General features: G+C 32.9%; 1 protein-coding gene across 2 annotated transcripts; it reads left to right on the forward strand.

Annotated features, from left to right (window-relative positions):
• Positions 1-228: 228 nt before the first annotated feature.
• On the forward strand, positions 229-13,673 carry LOC127882445 (serine/threonine-protein kinase Nek4-like). 2 transcript variants are annotated; one of them, XM_052431083.1, is made up of 11 exons: positions 229-445; positions 4,486-4,639; positions 5,383-5,492; positions 5,855-6,058; positions 7,441-7,563; positions 8,512-8,655; positions 9,120-9,353; positions 10,189-10,210; positions 10,811-10,850; positions 12,269-12,365; positions 12,659-13,673. In XM_052431083.1, the coding sequence occupies exons 1-11, from the start codon at positions 350-352 to the stop codon at positions 12,755-12,757; spliced, it is 1,323 nt and encodes a 440-aa protein (XP_052287043.1). In that variant the 5' UTR covers positions 229-349; the 3' UTR covers positions 12,758-13,673. The 2 variants fall into 2 exon arrangements, with proteins under 2 accessions (XP_052287043.1, XP_052287044.1); XM_052431084.1 differs by having other exon boundaries at positions 232-445; positions 12,269-12,359.
• Positions 13,674-14,041: the final 368 nt, after the last annotated feature.

Genomic DNA, 14,041 nt, shown 5'->3' on the forward strand with positions numbered 1-14,041 from the left:
GTTGTCGTCTTTAATTATATGTTTTTCTCATTAAATGTGCACACTATTTAATATTTTGTAAAATTTGCGATTGATAATTATATTTTAGTATTTCTCCCTCAACACTGGTTTTATGTACACAACTATTCGTAGCAGATGTGAATTATCCTAAACTTATCAATTAGTAGGACAAATCGATATCTCGTCTTTGTTATGTACGTTTCTTATATGACGAGGTAGATAAAGAGAGGTTTAAGTGGAAGCGTAATTAACTTCCTGTTGCAAGGAAATCAAAGGTGTGCTATGTCGACAGCGTAGTGGGAATTTCTAACGGTTTAATTGGTCTATTGGCATAAAATAAAAATAATCGATGGCTTCGGACGATGGGGGGTACCGGGTCGCAGGCTGTATTGGAAAGGGGGCCTTTGGAAAGGTCCTTCTGCTAGAAAACTCGGCTGGAGATCAGGTAAACATAAATTCAAAAACTAGGAGAAATCGAAAGTAGACAATCAACTGAACTGAGCTGTTGAAATCGAAATTGGATGTAGAATATAATTTATTAAATTTTTTATAATAATTAAAACATCAGATACATATGTGTGTGTCTGCCCTGTCGTTATATATACACAAGTGGTTAGCATTGATCATTATATGTAAGTTAATAAAGATCCTAAGGTGCAATATCAATCGTCATGACCACTCACTAAGAAATATATATTGACATATTTCAATTAAAACACGTCATGTTTTAAAACGTCTACCGATTTATTAAAATGAAATGGTCAATATAATCCAAACATAATTTCATATTCAATAATATAATCAGTGAATAATTATATCTTCGTGCATTTAGTACAAGCATTCGAGTAAGTGTAAATTAGAATTAACATTTGAGACAGCCATACAATAAAGAAAGTATTAAACTAATTATATTATGGAAAGGCGGTTGTAGCTAAACAAACACACAAAACAAAATGTATTGAGATTACGACGTGTGATATCAATTAAGAAGCAATTCATGAATCTTATTCATTCCACCAACGAAATAAAAAAATAAAGATGGTCTAAATAACATATAATATGTTATAAACTATAAAAGCAGTTATGAGTACATTCGTTACATCTGACATAATAGATGTAATTAAAAACATAACAATTCGTGAAGTACAGCATTTTTGTCGTAAAGACAAAGATAATAATGGCAAATGACATTTAAATGCAGTTTAGACAGTACATTCAACACGACCGGTTTACACATACATGTCAACACGGTACGTATTATGTTCCCTTACTTAAAGTGATATTATGGGCATTTTGCACTGTTGAATTGAGCTGAAAAGAATTAACAGGTCAAAAGAGGTAGTTAAAATTTGGTTACTGATCAATTATCTGCAACTCATCTTGCTACCAGTTGTTTATAAAAATATATTTTATATTCTTACGTGACCCACCCAGTCCTGTAAGCCGAAATGATCCGTAAAACAAAAATGTGTCTTTGTGTCGTATGAACGAATCTGCACTAAACCTAAATTAAGGTTCAAATCTTAAATGCATGATCAGTTGTCAAACGAAAGTACGGTATTCAAATGCATTATTTTTCTCTTTCCGGGATAATGTTTTAGTATGTTGATGCTACATTAACAAATATAAGTGTATATGAAGTGAAAACACCAAAAATAAACAACGGTTGCGATAGACACCTATAAACTGCTAAATGCCCATAATATCACTTTAAACGATTTAACATGTAACATCATATTTTGTGTAGCAACTTTATTTTCAGTAATTCGATGACTAGATATAAACATAGCCTTTTTAATAGTGCAGTACATAATAAAAACAATAAACGTTACAATGAGATATATGGAGAATACTAGGTTAGCGTTGAATAGGGAGAAGTTTATGTTGCGAGGCTTAGAACGCTGGGGGCGCGAGCCTTGGCGAGCGCTTTCGGTGTTCGAGCCGAGCAACATAAACGTCTCTGTATTCAAGGCTAATCCTTGTATTATATTTATCCCATTTATTTTTTTCAACGTGACATTTAACATTAATAGATCTAATAACCTTAACAATAATTTAGATTCATTCTTAAAAGCGCTTAAAATCTATATCTAACGACTGTAACCATAAGTAGTGATATAGTATGTATTTGTTCTGGTACGCAAAATAGTATTAAAAAAAAATTACCACAAAACTGTAAAACGAGAAAAAAATATCACAATATGCCTCGATTCAATTTTACGCAGCATGCAAATTGTAACACTTTACGACCGCGAAAAGAAAATTGTACTTTTATATAATTTATTTTATTTTCGAAAATGATCAAAATCCAATATGGCGGCGATTGCTCCTGACAAAATGATGTCGATGTCAACATACATGTTCATGTAGCTTTACACACATAGTCGTTCTAAACATAAATTATCAACAACAAAAAACTATATTCTCTTTTTTTTTCATGGACGCTGCAGATTTTGATGGCGTCTAGATATAGCCTTCACATCCTTTAGTTTGTGACCCAAACACAAGATAATCCGTAATAATTCTATGAAGCTTTGACACACTTGTTGCAAACGGGTTATTCTTACTAAAAAGACTTTCTTTGATGAAATAACAAAGACAAAGTTTATTCATCAAAGAAAATACCCTTACGGTCACTTACATCCAAAAGCAAAACAATTCGAATAGACTTCTGAACCAAAATACACACGCATCAGTATGCTCTACACACACAATTTCACATGCAAATAGGCACGCACATTCTAAAAATCATTAGCCCGAATAAGCTAGATCTACATGTAGATCTAAATCCTTCGTCTCACCGGTTCCATCCGAGGTAAGTTGTCAATAGAATATGAACTTTTTCATAATTACATCCAGGATACATTAACACAAAAAAATGCGCGTCTTCAATGTTTTATTCCCAGACATCGCATACAAGTTTCGTGTACACCAAAAGATGACATCACATATTATTGGAAAAAGATGCAATAAGTATGTCACTTTATGACGCCGTCAATCAGCTGATTCATTATACGGATGGCGAAAAATTATGTCCCTTGACTAGATCTAAAGGTTGAAGGTCGTATAATTTAAAGCTTAAGTTTTCTCGACTCCAGAGATGTCTTATGAAAAATCATTCAGTGGTAGAATAAAAAGTAGTCCGTGCACGCGACAAGTTTATTCAACAAGGTGGGATAGAGGCTAGTCCATTCCATGGGGTGTTGTACCGTCAATGTCGGTATAAAAATGGGATAAATGAGGTAAATACATATCAGTCTGCATTAAGTAGATGCTTCAAAGGTATTTTTCGAACACCTCTGACCTGAAAGGAGTGATAACTATATAAGATCAAATGATTTAATTAAATTTCATTTCTTGATGTTATTATCTCAATAAATTGATACATACTTGATCGTTGTATGTAATACAATGGAATATATTTTGATCTTAGTTCCGTATATTATTTACGTCATGAATAAAATAAAACTCATTTTTGAAAATGAAAAAAACTCAACACTTTATATGGTCTAATGGTAATGATGTAGGTCTAGCCCATCTACATGTCTCAATATTTAATCTATGTGATGACATACGTTTTTTTGATAAACTTAATCCAAACTTTTATACATGGTATGTATTAAGGTAAGGTTGAAATTGAAAAACAGCGATATGCTTATAAAAATGTATTCTAGTAGAAATGTATCGCTAATTCGCATTACGACTGATATTACCATATTTTCATCTTCAACATCTTGGAAAAGACAAGCGTCATAAAATCCCAAATAAACTAGACTTAAACTAAAATAGATTTTAATAATGTGAACCTATTTGTCTTGTGTGGGTACTGTCATGTAATATGGTCAAATATATTTTTTGCTATATTTATTATCTGATGATCTTATATTAAAAGTTGTATCCAGTATTTGATTAAGTAAATATATCTCCTTTTTTGATAGTTACACGTCCAATTTCACGATATACAAAATCGTTTTGAGTGCATCTCTTGACGCCAAGTATTTGCTTACAATATTGCAAATGAACCCTTTCAATTGGCAAACCTTTGACAAAACCCCACATTTCGTTTTCGTTGTTAAGAATTTGAGTTCTAGTTTATTACCAACTGGATGTCTGTAAAGGTGTACACATACCTTTTTATTTAAAAAGGTTTTGAGAACCTGCCCATACGTCGAAAATAACTTCTGACGATACATATTCTTTCGCGTAGGTATAGTACTGACAACAGTAGAAGCTTAGATATATGCAAAGTCACACTTTATTTCGGCATTATAAAAAGCTAGTATGTATTGCTGAAGGGGCTGAATATTGTCCAGTGATACTTTTTATCAGTAGAAATAAAAAAAATAAGCAAGAAAAGGCAAGTGTTACAACTTAATTTCCAACCACTTATATCAAACTTAATAAATAATATCACATCATTATATAATGTTATTTCATCATATAACGGGCTGATTTATAATTATGTCTTCACTGTTTCTACTCTAGGTGGCACTGAAGGTCGTAGAATTGGCGGGAAAAGATCTCAAAATCATCGAATTGACTATTCAGGAAGTGTGTCTGCTAGCTACGCTGGATCACGCGCACATCTTGAAGTTTCTAGGCAATGAGCGAGATGGATTGACCTTGTTGATTTATACAGGTTTGTTAACACTGTCGATTACAAAAGCAAGATTATTTGTTTTTTTATTTTTATTTTGATATTGTACAAATACTTATTGTACTGCAGCCCCTCCTGTTGATGCCGATGTGATTGATAATACACCTGTCACATGAACATTTGATTGTTCTATTTCTGACTTCACAGATTGCCCATGTACATATAATCTAATATTTGTCTATGTATAGTGAGTGCTTTAAACCATATGTTTATTTCTGACATAATTCGTCAGTACACATGCAACTATATATATATATATATTCACACATATGACCAGTTACGGGGTCTCTGATTTAGAAATAGGTCATGGGGTTCCCACTTTAAACACGTGTATCTCCATACCCTTTTTTATCCGATATTAACACGAATTAAGGTATATAAGGGTACCTTATATATTGTTATTTATGAACACGCCATTTATTTAACGTCTTATACAAGGAAATATATAGCGAACTTATTTGCGAGGTATATACAATTTCAATTTCAGACGTGATTGTGGTTTTCGATTTAAGACCTTATTGTGACATTTGATTGCATTACCTCCCCTATATATATATATATATATACTTATTATAGTGCAACTTATCATAATGAACTAATGCTTCATGATAACATGGCGCAGAATATTTCCCCAAAGGCGTTTCATGAAATGCTTGTCGTGATATAATAATTTACTTACCGGTATAACGTGGTGTCGCATACTTCACTAGTGGTACATTTTGTAGAGTATTGTCCGAATGGTGACCTCTCTGGTTACGTCAGCAAACATCGAGGTGAGAAGATGGACGAGAGACGCCTGGTGGAGTGGGTTCGCCAGATTGCGTCTGCTTTAGAGGTCAGGTATTCTTCTCAGACTCCACATAATAGTAGTAGATGAAAGAAGATAGCACTGTAAGTTGATCCATGGTCTTCTTGATATTAAATGCAGTTTAAATAAAATTGTAATTAAGTATGTTTAGATGGTTATTTTTAAATTGTAATATTGTTATGGATGTTTCTTTGCCTTCGTTATTGCAACAACGGGAGTCCAGTTTCCCTAAAAATTAATCATTTTAATACAAAGCATCGAACCTTATCGAATCAAAGTATAGTGATTTATAATGCGCCCATCGAGTTCCAGAAGGTGCTCTCCGCCCGTGTTTAAAAAAGACCGCATTTAAAACTACAAACAAAGCATTCAAGTCGAATCCATTTCAGTACCTACACAATCTTCCTAAGCCGGTGATACACCGCGATCTGAAGAGCCTCAATGTTTTCCTGGACGCGAACTGGGACACGCGGCTTGGTGATTTCGGAGTTTCCAGGGTGATTGAGTCCTCGACAGACATGGCGACTACTCAAGTGGGGACCATGATGTACATGGCTCCAGAGATGTTTAGTGGATTGCCGTATACTGAGAAGGTACACAGTTTACGTCTGGTCAATGTTTCATCTGCTACCATGTTTCATCCACATAACAAAAAATAGTTCTACTGCTTACAGCATCTGAAGATGATAACATTCACAATAAATACGGGGAAAACACAACAGTAGTATGCTTTGTTGACTAGAGTAAAAGACTTGATTTAATTTTTTTATGCATATTCTATAATGATGAATGTAATACGCTCCGTATGAAGCAATGTATTCAACACCAAAACTGTATAGGTAACACATTTACATGTCAGCTACATAAACGTCAAGTCTACTGTTTATTTCATTTTCTATGTTAATTAATGATAAGAAAGAACACTATATATTCAAAGGTGTAAATTGCATTTACTTCGAGAACTTAAAACTTATTTTGTTGTTATACGCCTACGTAATTGTCAGTTACGCCTCAAGCAAAATTGAGCATCAATGATCTCTTGATTTACTGCATTATTAACGTAAGAAATTGAATTCAAGCACATACTTAAACAAACCAATTTGGTTTTTACGAGCGAATACTAAAAGATATAAACATAGATTGAAGCGTAACTTGTTATGTATTAAAGGTTATACATCTTGCGTTTTTATGTGTTCTTTGTATTGTATTCGGTTTATCCATCAATCTAGTTCAATTGTTATAATCTGTGAGATAAAATAAGTATGTAACACAATGTTATCCAAATCTGTTTTACATGTATATGAGAACATTGGAATTTGAAATCTACAAATATGATGCATTAAATCGTTTGTGCCTATTATGCATTAAAATGTATTTAACTTTTTGTTAAACAAAAACTTTAAGAAAAGTGTACTGCCTGCTCATTAACCTTATTAAATAAAAGTCTTTGCTTTCTTTACAAGAAATGTCAAATGTTATTTTGTTAGAAATAAATCCGTTTCATTTCACATAATGTATGCGCCTTTAACAAATTTTCTGTCCGAAGACATAGAGCATCTTTAAAAGAATCCAACACTGCTGTTCATTTTGGTCCAATAATTACATGACTCTTTGTTGACGAAGTAGTTTGTGTCATCAGTTTCAGACATAATCAGTTTTAGAAACCCCATACTTCTGATCCTTAATTTAATATAGGCATTATTAAATTGTCCAATAATTTTCTAACAAATGTGAGTACGTTGCATTATCGACTGCTTCAATTCAAATAGCGGCTCAAGTGCCTCGTATGGCACCTGATATGTTATTATTCTATCGGAGTTTTATAGCTGTTTGAACTGGGGACTTAATAATTATTCTTTGAAATAAAGAGCGTGTTATTCTATCCATCAAGGATTCAGCGCAAAACTACGATATATATGTAAGTGTAACTCATACAAAAAATGCTCATTAGTTTTAATCCACTTAACATTCCCAGACTGACATCTTTTCCCTGAGCATCCTGATGTATGAGATGGCTACAATGGACAACGACTCCTTTGAGAACATGATGGAACAGAAGCAGTTCATTATGATGATCTTCAGGATCGTACACTATGAGGTACAAGAACAATTTAAATCCATAAAAACACTCAAAGTTTCATGTCAGTATTTTATTTTCTCAATATTAAATAAATACATGAACATCAAAAAGAAAAAAAGAAATACAATTACAAAATTTACATTTTAAACAATTATTTATAATTTATAATATTAATGGTTCCATAAATAACATGTTATGTACTTCAATGCCATTTACATCGACCATGATTACGGATTTACCGACACGTTTATTCTTATTATTTTTGCAGAGCCAAAATTATGTATGTGTGTCGAATGAAAAAATAATCTGAACAGAAAAGCGGGGATTTCCTTATAGTGTACATGTCATCTTGAAACACATGGGTTTTTTACGATACAAATGAAAAGTATTTTACCGTTTAAAACAAATAAATAGCGTCGATGTTCTAATATTACAGCTTCTTAAATTGTAATATAGTTTGTTTTTCGCACATGTTGCTTTGGCTTTGAAATTATTTTTAAAGCGTCAATCATGATATTAATTTTGAGTTCCAATGGTATGTATTTCATCTCCCTTTAAAAAATGCTAAATGTTTCACTTGTTTCATTTTTGTTTATGATTTATGATACCATAGTCTGGCGGAGTCCTTCTTTCCTGTTTGATTCATGCTCGTTTTAAAGGAGTTTATAAAAAAAAGATCCATTGGACCAAGCACAAAAGTGCGATTGTGAATCACTGAAAAATTGATTTATAATTGGTGGTCAGCTCGACACGTGATAAAGATTTATATTTTTGCCAATAAGATTTATAAAATAAAACATTTTAAGGTTTTATATCGATTTCATAATCGACTAAAATATCACCAACGTATTCTTTTGATCAACAAACAAAGTAAGTCCAACAGAACTTTGATTATTTATATAAGAATGCAGCAATGCGATACAATATTAACCTTTATAAATAGTATGGTTATTTTTTACTGTACAGGTCCCGACGATGCCGACCGGCTACAGTGCTGGAGTTACGGATCTTATGAAAATGATGATGCAGGCGGATCCAAGTAAACGACCGTCGGCTGACGAAATACTCCGACAAAAAATCTTTAAAACCACCGGCAAGCCACCGCCCATTGTAAGTCCCTTAACTGGCACCTTATGCGTTCTTAGCTCAAATGGATATTCAAGTTCATATAAACACCAGCGGGTCATTTCTTACTGAAATTTAACCAGCACTTTTTGATCAGTAAGTCCGTATTTTCCAGTATTGATTGGTTATTTACGAGAAGTAGTCTAACATATAAAAATTGAAACTTGAAAGATATAAAATGCGATATTTTTAATCGATAAGGATATAAGCGAGAATTCAAGTTTCATTTTACACAAGAATGCTCTTGCTTTATGTATATTAGTAATCATAAATGAACAAAGCGTCAATAAATGATTTGCGAATGTTCCTGTGGCGTTTAATATTCAACCAATAAACAAAGCAATAAACAACTTCCTGCAATATGATTAATAGATCCATAACGGCTTATGATCTTGCGCAAAATGTCCTTTGTTTCTGTTTTTTCCATAATTAGAAATATCCTTTTTAAGACTGATCCGCCCAAAGTGTTTGACATTGAAGACGACCATGACGAGGATACATACCTTTCATCGGACACCCTCACATTGATAAACCTCAGTATCGATGGCGGAACGTCGATGGGAGGGAAAGCAAAACCAGTCGACGAAAAAAAAGATGCCGGGGCTGTTGGTGGAAATATGATTGTCGATTTGCTGTCTGCAAACCCCATTATGGGCTTGGTGACAAGGGTTCTTGATGACATGGTATGTCCTTCTTTTCTATAGATTCGGCGTTAAAGGGGCCCTTTCAAAGATTTTGGCATATTTTGAAGTTTGTCATTAAATGCTTTATATTGATAAATGTAAACATTGGATCTTAAAAGCTCCGGTAAAAAATCAAGAAAAAATTAAAAAAAGGAAAAAAAGTAGCCGGTACCAGGGTTCGAACCAGTGATCCCCGGAGTCCTGGAGTTAGTCTGAAGTCAAGGCGCATTAGTCCTTTCGGCTATTCCGCCGAAAATACACAGATTTAGTATTTTATACCTTTTATAAGCAATCTTCGTAGTTTCGTTAATTTAAACGACAACAACAGAACTCTCCAAATTATTCAGTCGTTTCGCGTTGCAACGCTTTATAATTTTTAGGTTTTCAAATCGTCAAAAGATACATATAATCGCTATATTGGGCTATGGTAAATGTTCAGTAATACTGTTTCCTCACAAATATCGTAACTAAAACGAAAATTTGCGAATCTGAAACAACTTTTTTCAATTTAGTCAATTTACAAAACCGTGAAAAGATCCCTTAAATGTACATTCAGCTGCCTAATTATTTTTGTATATACAACTTAATTTTCTGTATATAGAAAATAATATCTTGTCGAAGTTTTTTGTTTGCATAAATTTACCTGTTAGATTTTGTCTTTTTATAAAAAAAGTAAAAATCATGCCACACATTCCGACAAACCCCATATTTTTCACATTTAAACAGGATTTTGGTTTTTATGTTTTCATTTGCTTTAGATTTGCGTTTAGATATTGATGTTGGTTGCACCCGTTTCTTGTTTTATTCTAACTTATCATGATTTGTTTCGTTGCAGGGCAAAACACATCTTGTTAAAGGTAACACTTTTTCTGTTTTATTCATTGACAGTATAGCTATTTTTGCATTATCTGGATGAATATTAACGATCATTTCTTCACTATGTTTTGATGACAAATTTCCTTAGATACTCCGCTAACTAATCATCAATCATATTTTTATATATGGACCTTATTTATTTCTTTTATAATAACTTTAAAATCTTTACCGTAACAATTGTTTATATTAACGATACATACGACATTAAAATGTGTTCTAATTGATTTGCGCGTCACATTTTGCATTTATTTTTTCATTTTCTGTCAGCAAGGGTACACCTGACTAAAATTGTATTGACGCACGGTGTAATTCCGGAGCATGTGTGATGTCTCGTTAGTACTCAAACCGGTTTAAATCCATAATTCTTGGCATTGATCGTTCTTAGGCGGCGATTCCAGTTTCAATCATTTTATGTTTATAATCAGTGTTTTGCTATAAAAGTAATGGATAATAAGAATTGTTCTACTAAAATAGTGTCTGGGGTTTGATTATTTGCTTTATTGTGTACGCATAATTCTGTAATTGGAAGTATATTTATGTTGGATGATAGAGTCGTAGTATACTCGCTGTTTGACCTTCAGGTCGCTCGAAGCAAGAGAAAAATGCTGAATTGCTGAAAATGTAAGTTATTAAGGTAGAGCTACTGTAATGGGCACCTTTCCAAATATAATCTAATGTATTATTTTCTCAATCAGCATCATTTCACTGAACTGCATGCAAATTTTAGGTAGTCTTTCCGTGCTTTAAAAAAATATAATGATTTTTACAAAACCAACCCACGCTCGGGTTTTGTCCAGTTTATTTGCACCCCTGGGGTATATGAAAGTTCCATAATTCATCCAGATTTCCAAATATGAGCATGCAGTTGGTGTGAACAGATGCAGTAAATGTGTTTTAAGTTAGAAAAGATGAAATAAGTATTCTTTTACAGACATTTTTTTTTTTGTAACTTGTTATCTATGGAAGAGCGCCATGAAATGTACGTGGTTTCAGCCAAGTAGGAATTGGGTTGGTTAAAAACGAAGTGTCATCAAATTCAAAATAGTATCATTTTAATAATATTTTGAACTTAGTTTTTATAGATACACTATATACAACAAAATACCAAGAAATATACAGAGTTACCGTTTACTTTTTGATAATTTCGCGAGCGCATGACGCTAGTGAAAATATGAAAATTTTGTACTTCGATGCAAAGCTTGGTTTATACAGGTCGTTATTGCAATTTGTGTGTTATTGCTGGAAAACCGGACTACTAGTTAACAATAAACATAGCTTATATGCTATATTAAATCAAATTACGTTAGAAAAGAAATAAAACGCTTCGCAAAAAGTATGCGTTGTCGGGAGGATTCGAACCTGCGCGGGAAGATCCCAAAAGATTTCTAGACTTAACCACTCGGCAACGACAACATAGTCTCTGCTTATATTAGATATCCGTGAGAAAACAGCTGAAAAGGAACTTCGAAGAAATCGCGGAAAATCATTACAGTGGTTCTACCTTAAATAGTCTTTGTTTATAATTAATAGACATTTGGATTTATTATGATCTTACATATGTTCATCAAAACACAGTTCAGTTTGCTGTTGGGTCAATATACATTATATGTATATACAAAAGACTGTGCTACATTATGAAACCTTAATTATATTATGTTCACAGTTGTAAATACAGTAATCCTCTAGATTGTATCGTTCATAGGATATATAGGATATATGATTTCTGCCGTATACGGAGCGCCAAAACTTTGTTAATTTAATACGTGTTTAAGATTCAACTTAACGATTAAGTTTCAGAACTGCTAGTTATTGTTCAAAAAGCGTGTTAACTGACCACTTGAGAAGACGGAACAGAACATCATTACGAAAATAGTTCTACCCTGTTAAAAGAATTACACTAACTGGAAGCTTGACCGTTTTCCTAAGATGGCTTCTAGCAATTTGAGAAACTGTAGAACTTGTGTTCTTTGTATAATCCAAAACTTTCTCAGAACATTTCATTCAACGAACAGATGATCGTATAATTTATACCACTTCAGGTACTGCCTCCATTGCATGGACAACAACGAGGAGTTGTTTAAAAAGGCAAGTGCGGCACTGACGGCCAGCTATGACGAAGATCAGATCGAGGTTAGTGTAAGTTAAAACCAATCATCACTTGTTCGCTGTATTAGTAATACCCTTATGTTGATTTTTTGAAAACCGACTATAGTAAAAAACTAGAACCAGAAAAAGCAACAAGTAGTGAAACTCTTCAAGAGAAGTATGCAAATCGATTTATAAAATAAAACAAAAAAAAAAAGAACACCACACGTAGGAATCACACACATACAATTTTTTTTTTTACAGATAGATCTGTTTTGTATGTACATTTATTCGTAGGTTTCCTTTTTCTTGCGAATTTTTTACTCAGCTTCGTTTTATTTCAGGAGACGTTGATTCGAATCCTGGGCCATGAGCGATACGGTCTTTGCGGCATGCAGTTGCTGCATTACAAAAATTACACGTTTGCGATGAAAAATATGTAGACTTTTTAGTAGGGTTTCACAGGCCTCGTTCGAACCATTTCTTAGTTTACATAATTGTTGAAATATATTGTGCAAAAATGTATGCGTGTTCACAGAAAGGTTTTTAGGTTTAGACGGGCATTTTTTAATGCTTTTCTTCACAAGCGTTTCAACTATTTACCTAAAACTTCATGGGTTGATTGAACTTATTGAGGGTAAAGAACAAAAACTTTTACTACATAAAATGAAACAACCTATCATAATTCCGCTTTATACATAGATATTTTATATCAAGACCTCGCTTGGTATTTGCACATGGGCAGTGTATCGCAATTCGGTTTCGTTTTAGATGGCAGCAACAACACGTTTCATCCATGCGTGCCCAGGGAACGACATAGCCCAATATAATGAGATAAATGTTTCAATCACTCCTCCTTCAAACAAGCTTTTATTCAGGAAGTCGTATACATTGCTTGCTGCCATATTTAATTGTTTACAAAAAGTGCAATTTTATTGTTATTATTAGCATATTAATCCAAATGGTATGCATGTGATAATTTACTCTCCATTTTTGTTTATTTTCCACAAATATAAATAGCATAATGACCGATTACCAATATGTCACAATACTCTTTTGCAATAATGCGGTTATTTCCAACCAGTGACCTGTATTACGTTAGATATTATGTACACTAGTTATTACTGTATGATCACTTCCTTTTCACATGACCGTTTTCTATGCATAATATAACATTGTTCAGACTGACGATGAACTTGTACAAGTCGTAATAAATTTCTTTTTTTTTCTGTCTTAATCTTTTGACAAAGCTCCGGTAAAGTTTACTATATAATATATAATTATAGTCAGGAAATTATATGTGATACTAATTAAATTAGTATATTATTTATCAAAATAAATATCAGATAAATGCCTTAACATTGTTAAATTGTTATTATTATTATTAAAAAAATATCAATATTAGTATAAGTTTTATTAGTACAAGTAGTAAACGTAGTATTAGTATAGTAGTAGTAGTATTAGTAGTAGTAGTAGTAGTAGTAGTAGTAGTAGTAGTAGTAGTAGTAGTAGTAGTAGTAGTAGTAGTAGTAGCAGCAGCAGCAGCAGCAGCAGCAGTAGTAGTAGAAGTAGTAGTAGTAGTAGTAGTAGTAGTAGTAGTAGTAGTAGTAGTAGTAGTAGTAGTAGTAGTAGTAGTAGTAGTAGTAGTAGTAGTAGTAGTAGTAGTAGTAGCAGCAGCAGCAGTAGCAGCAGCAGTTATATTATATTATAGTAGTAGTATAGTAGTA

The sequence above is a fragment of the Dreissena polymorpha genome, chromosome 5 (assembly GCF_020536995.1).
Source record: "Dreissena polymorpha isolate Duluth1 chromosome 5, UMN_Dpol_1.0, whole genome shotgun sequence".
In the NCBI taxonomy this organism is placed as follows: Eukaryota; Metazoa; Mollusca; class Bivalvia; order Myida; family Dreissenidae; genus Dreissena; species Dreissena polymorpha.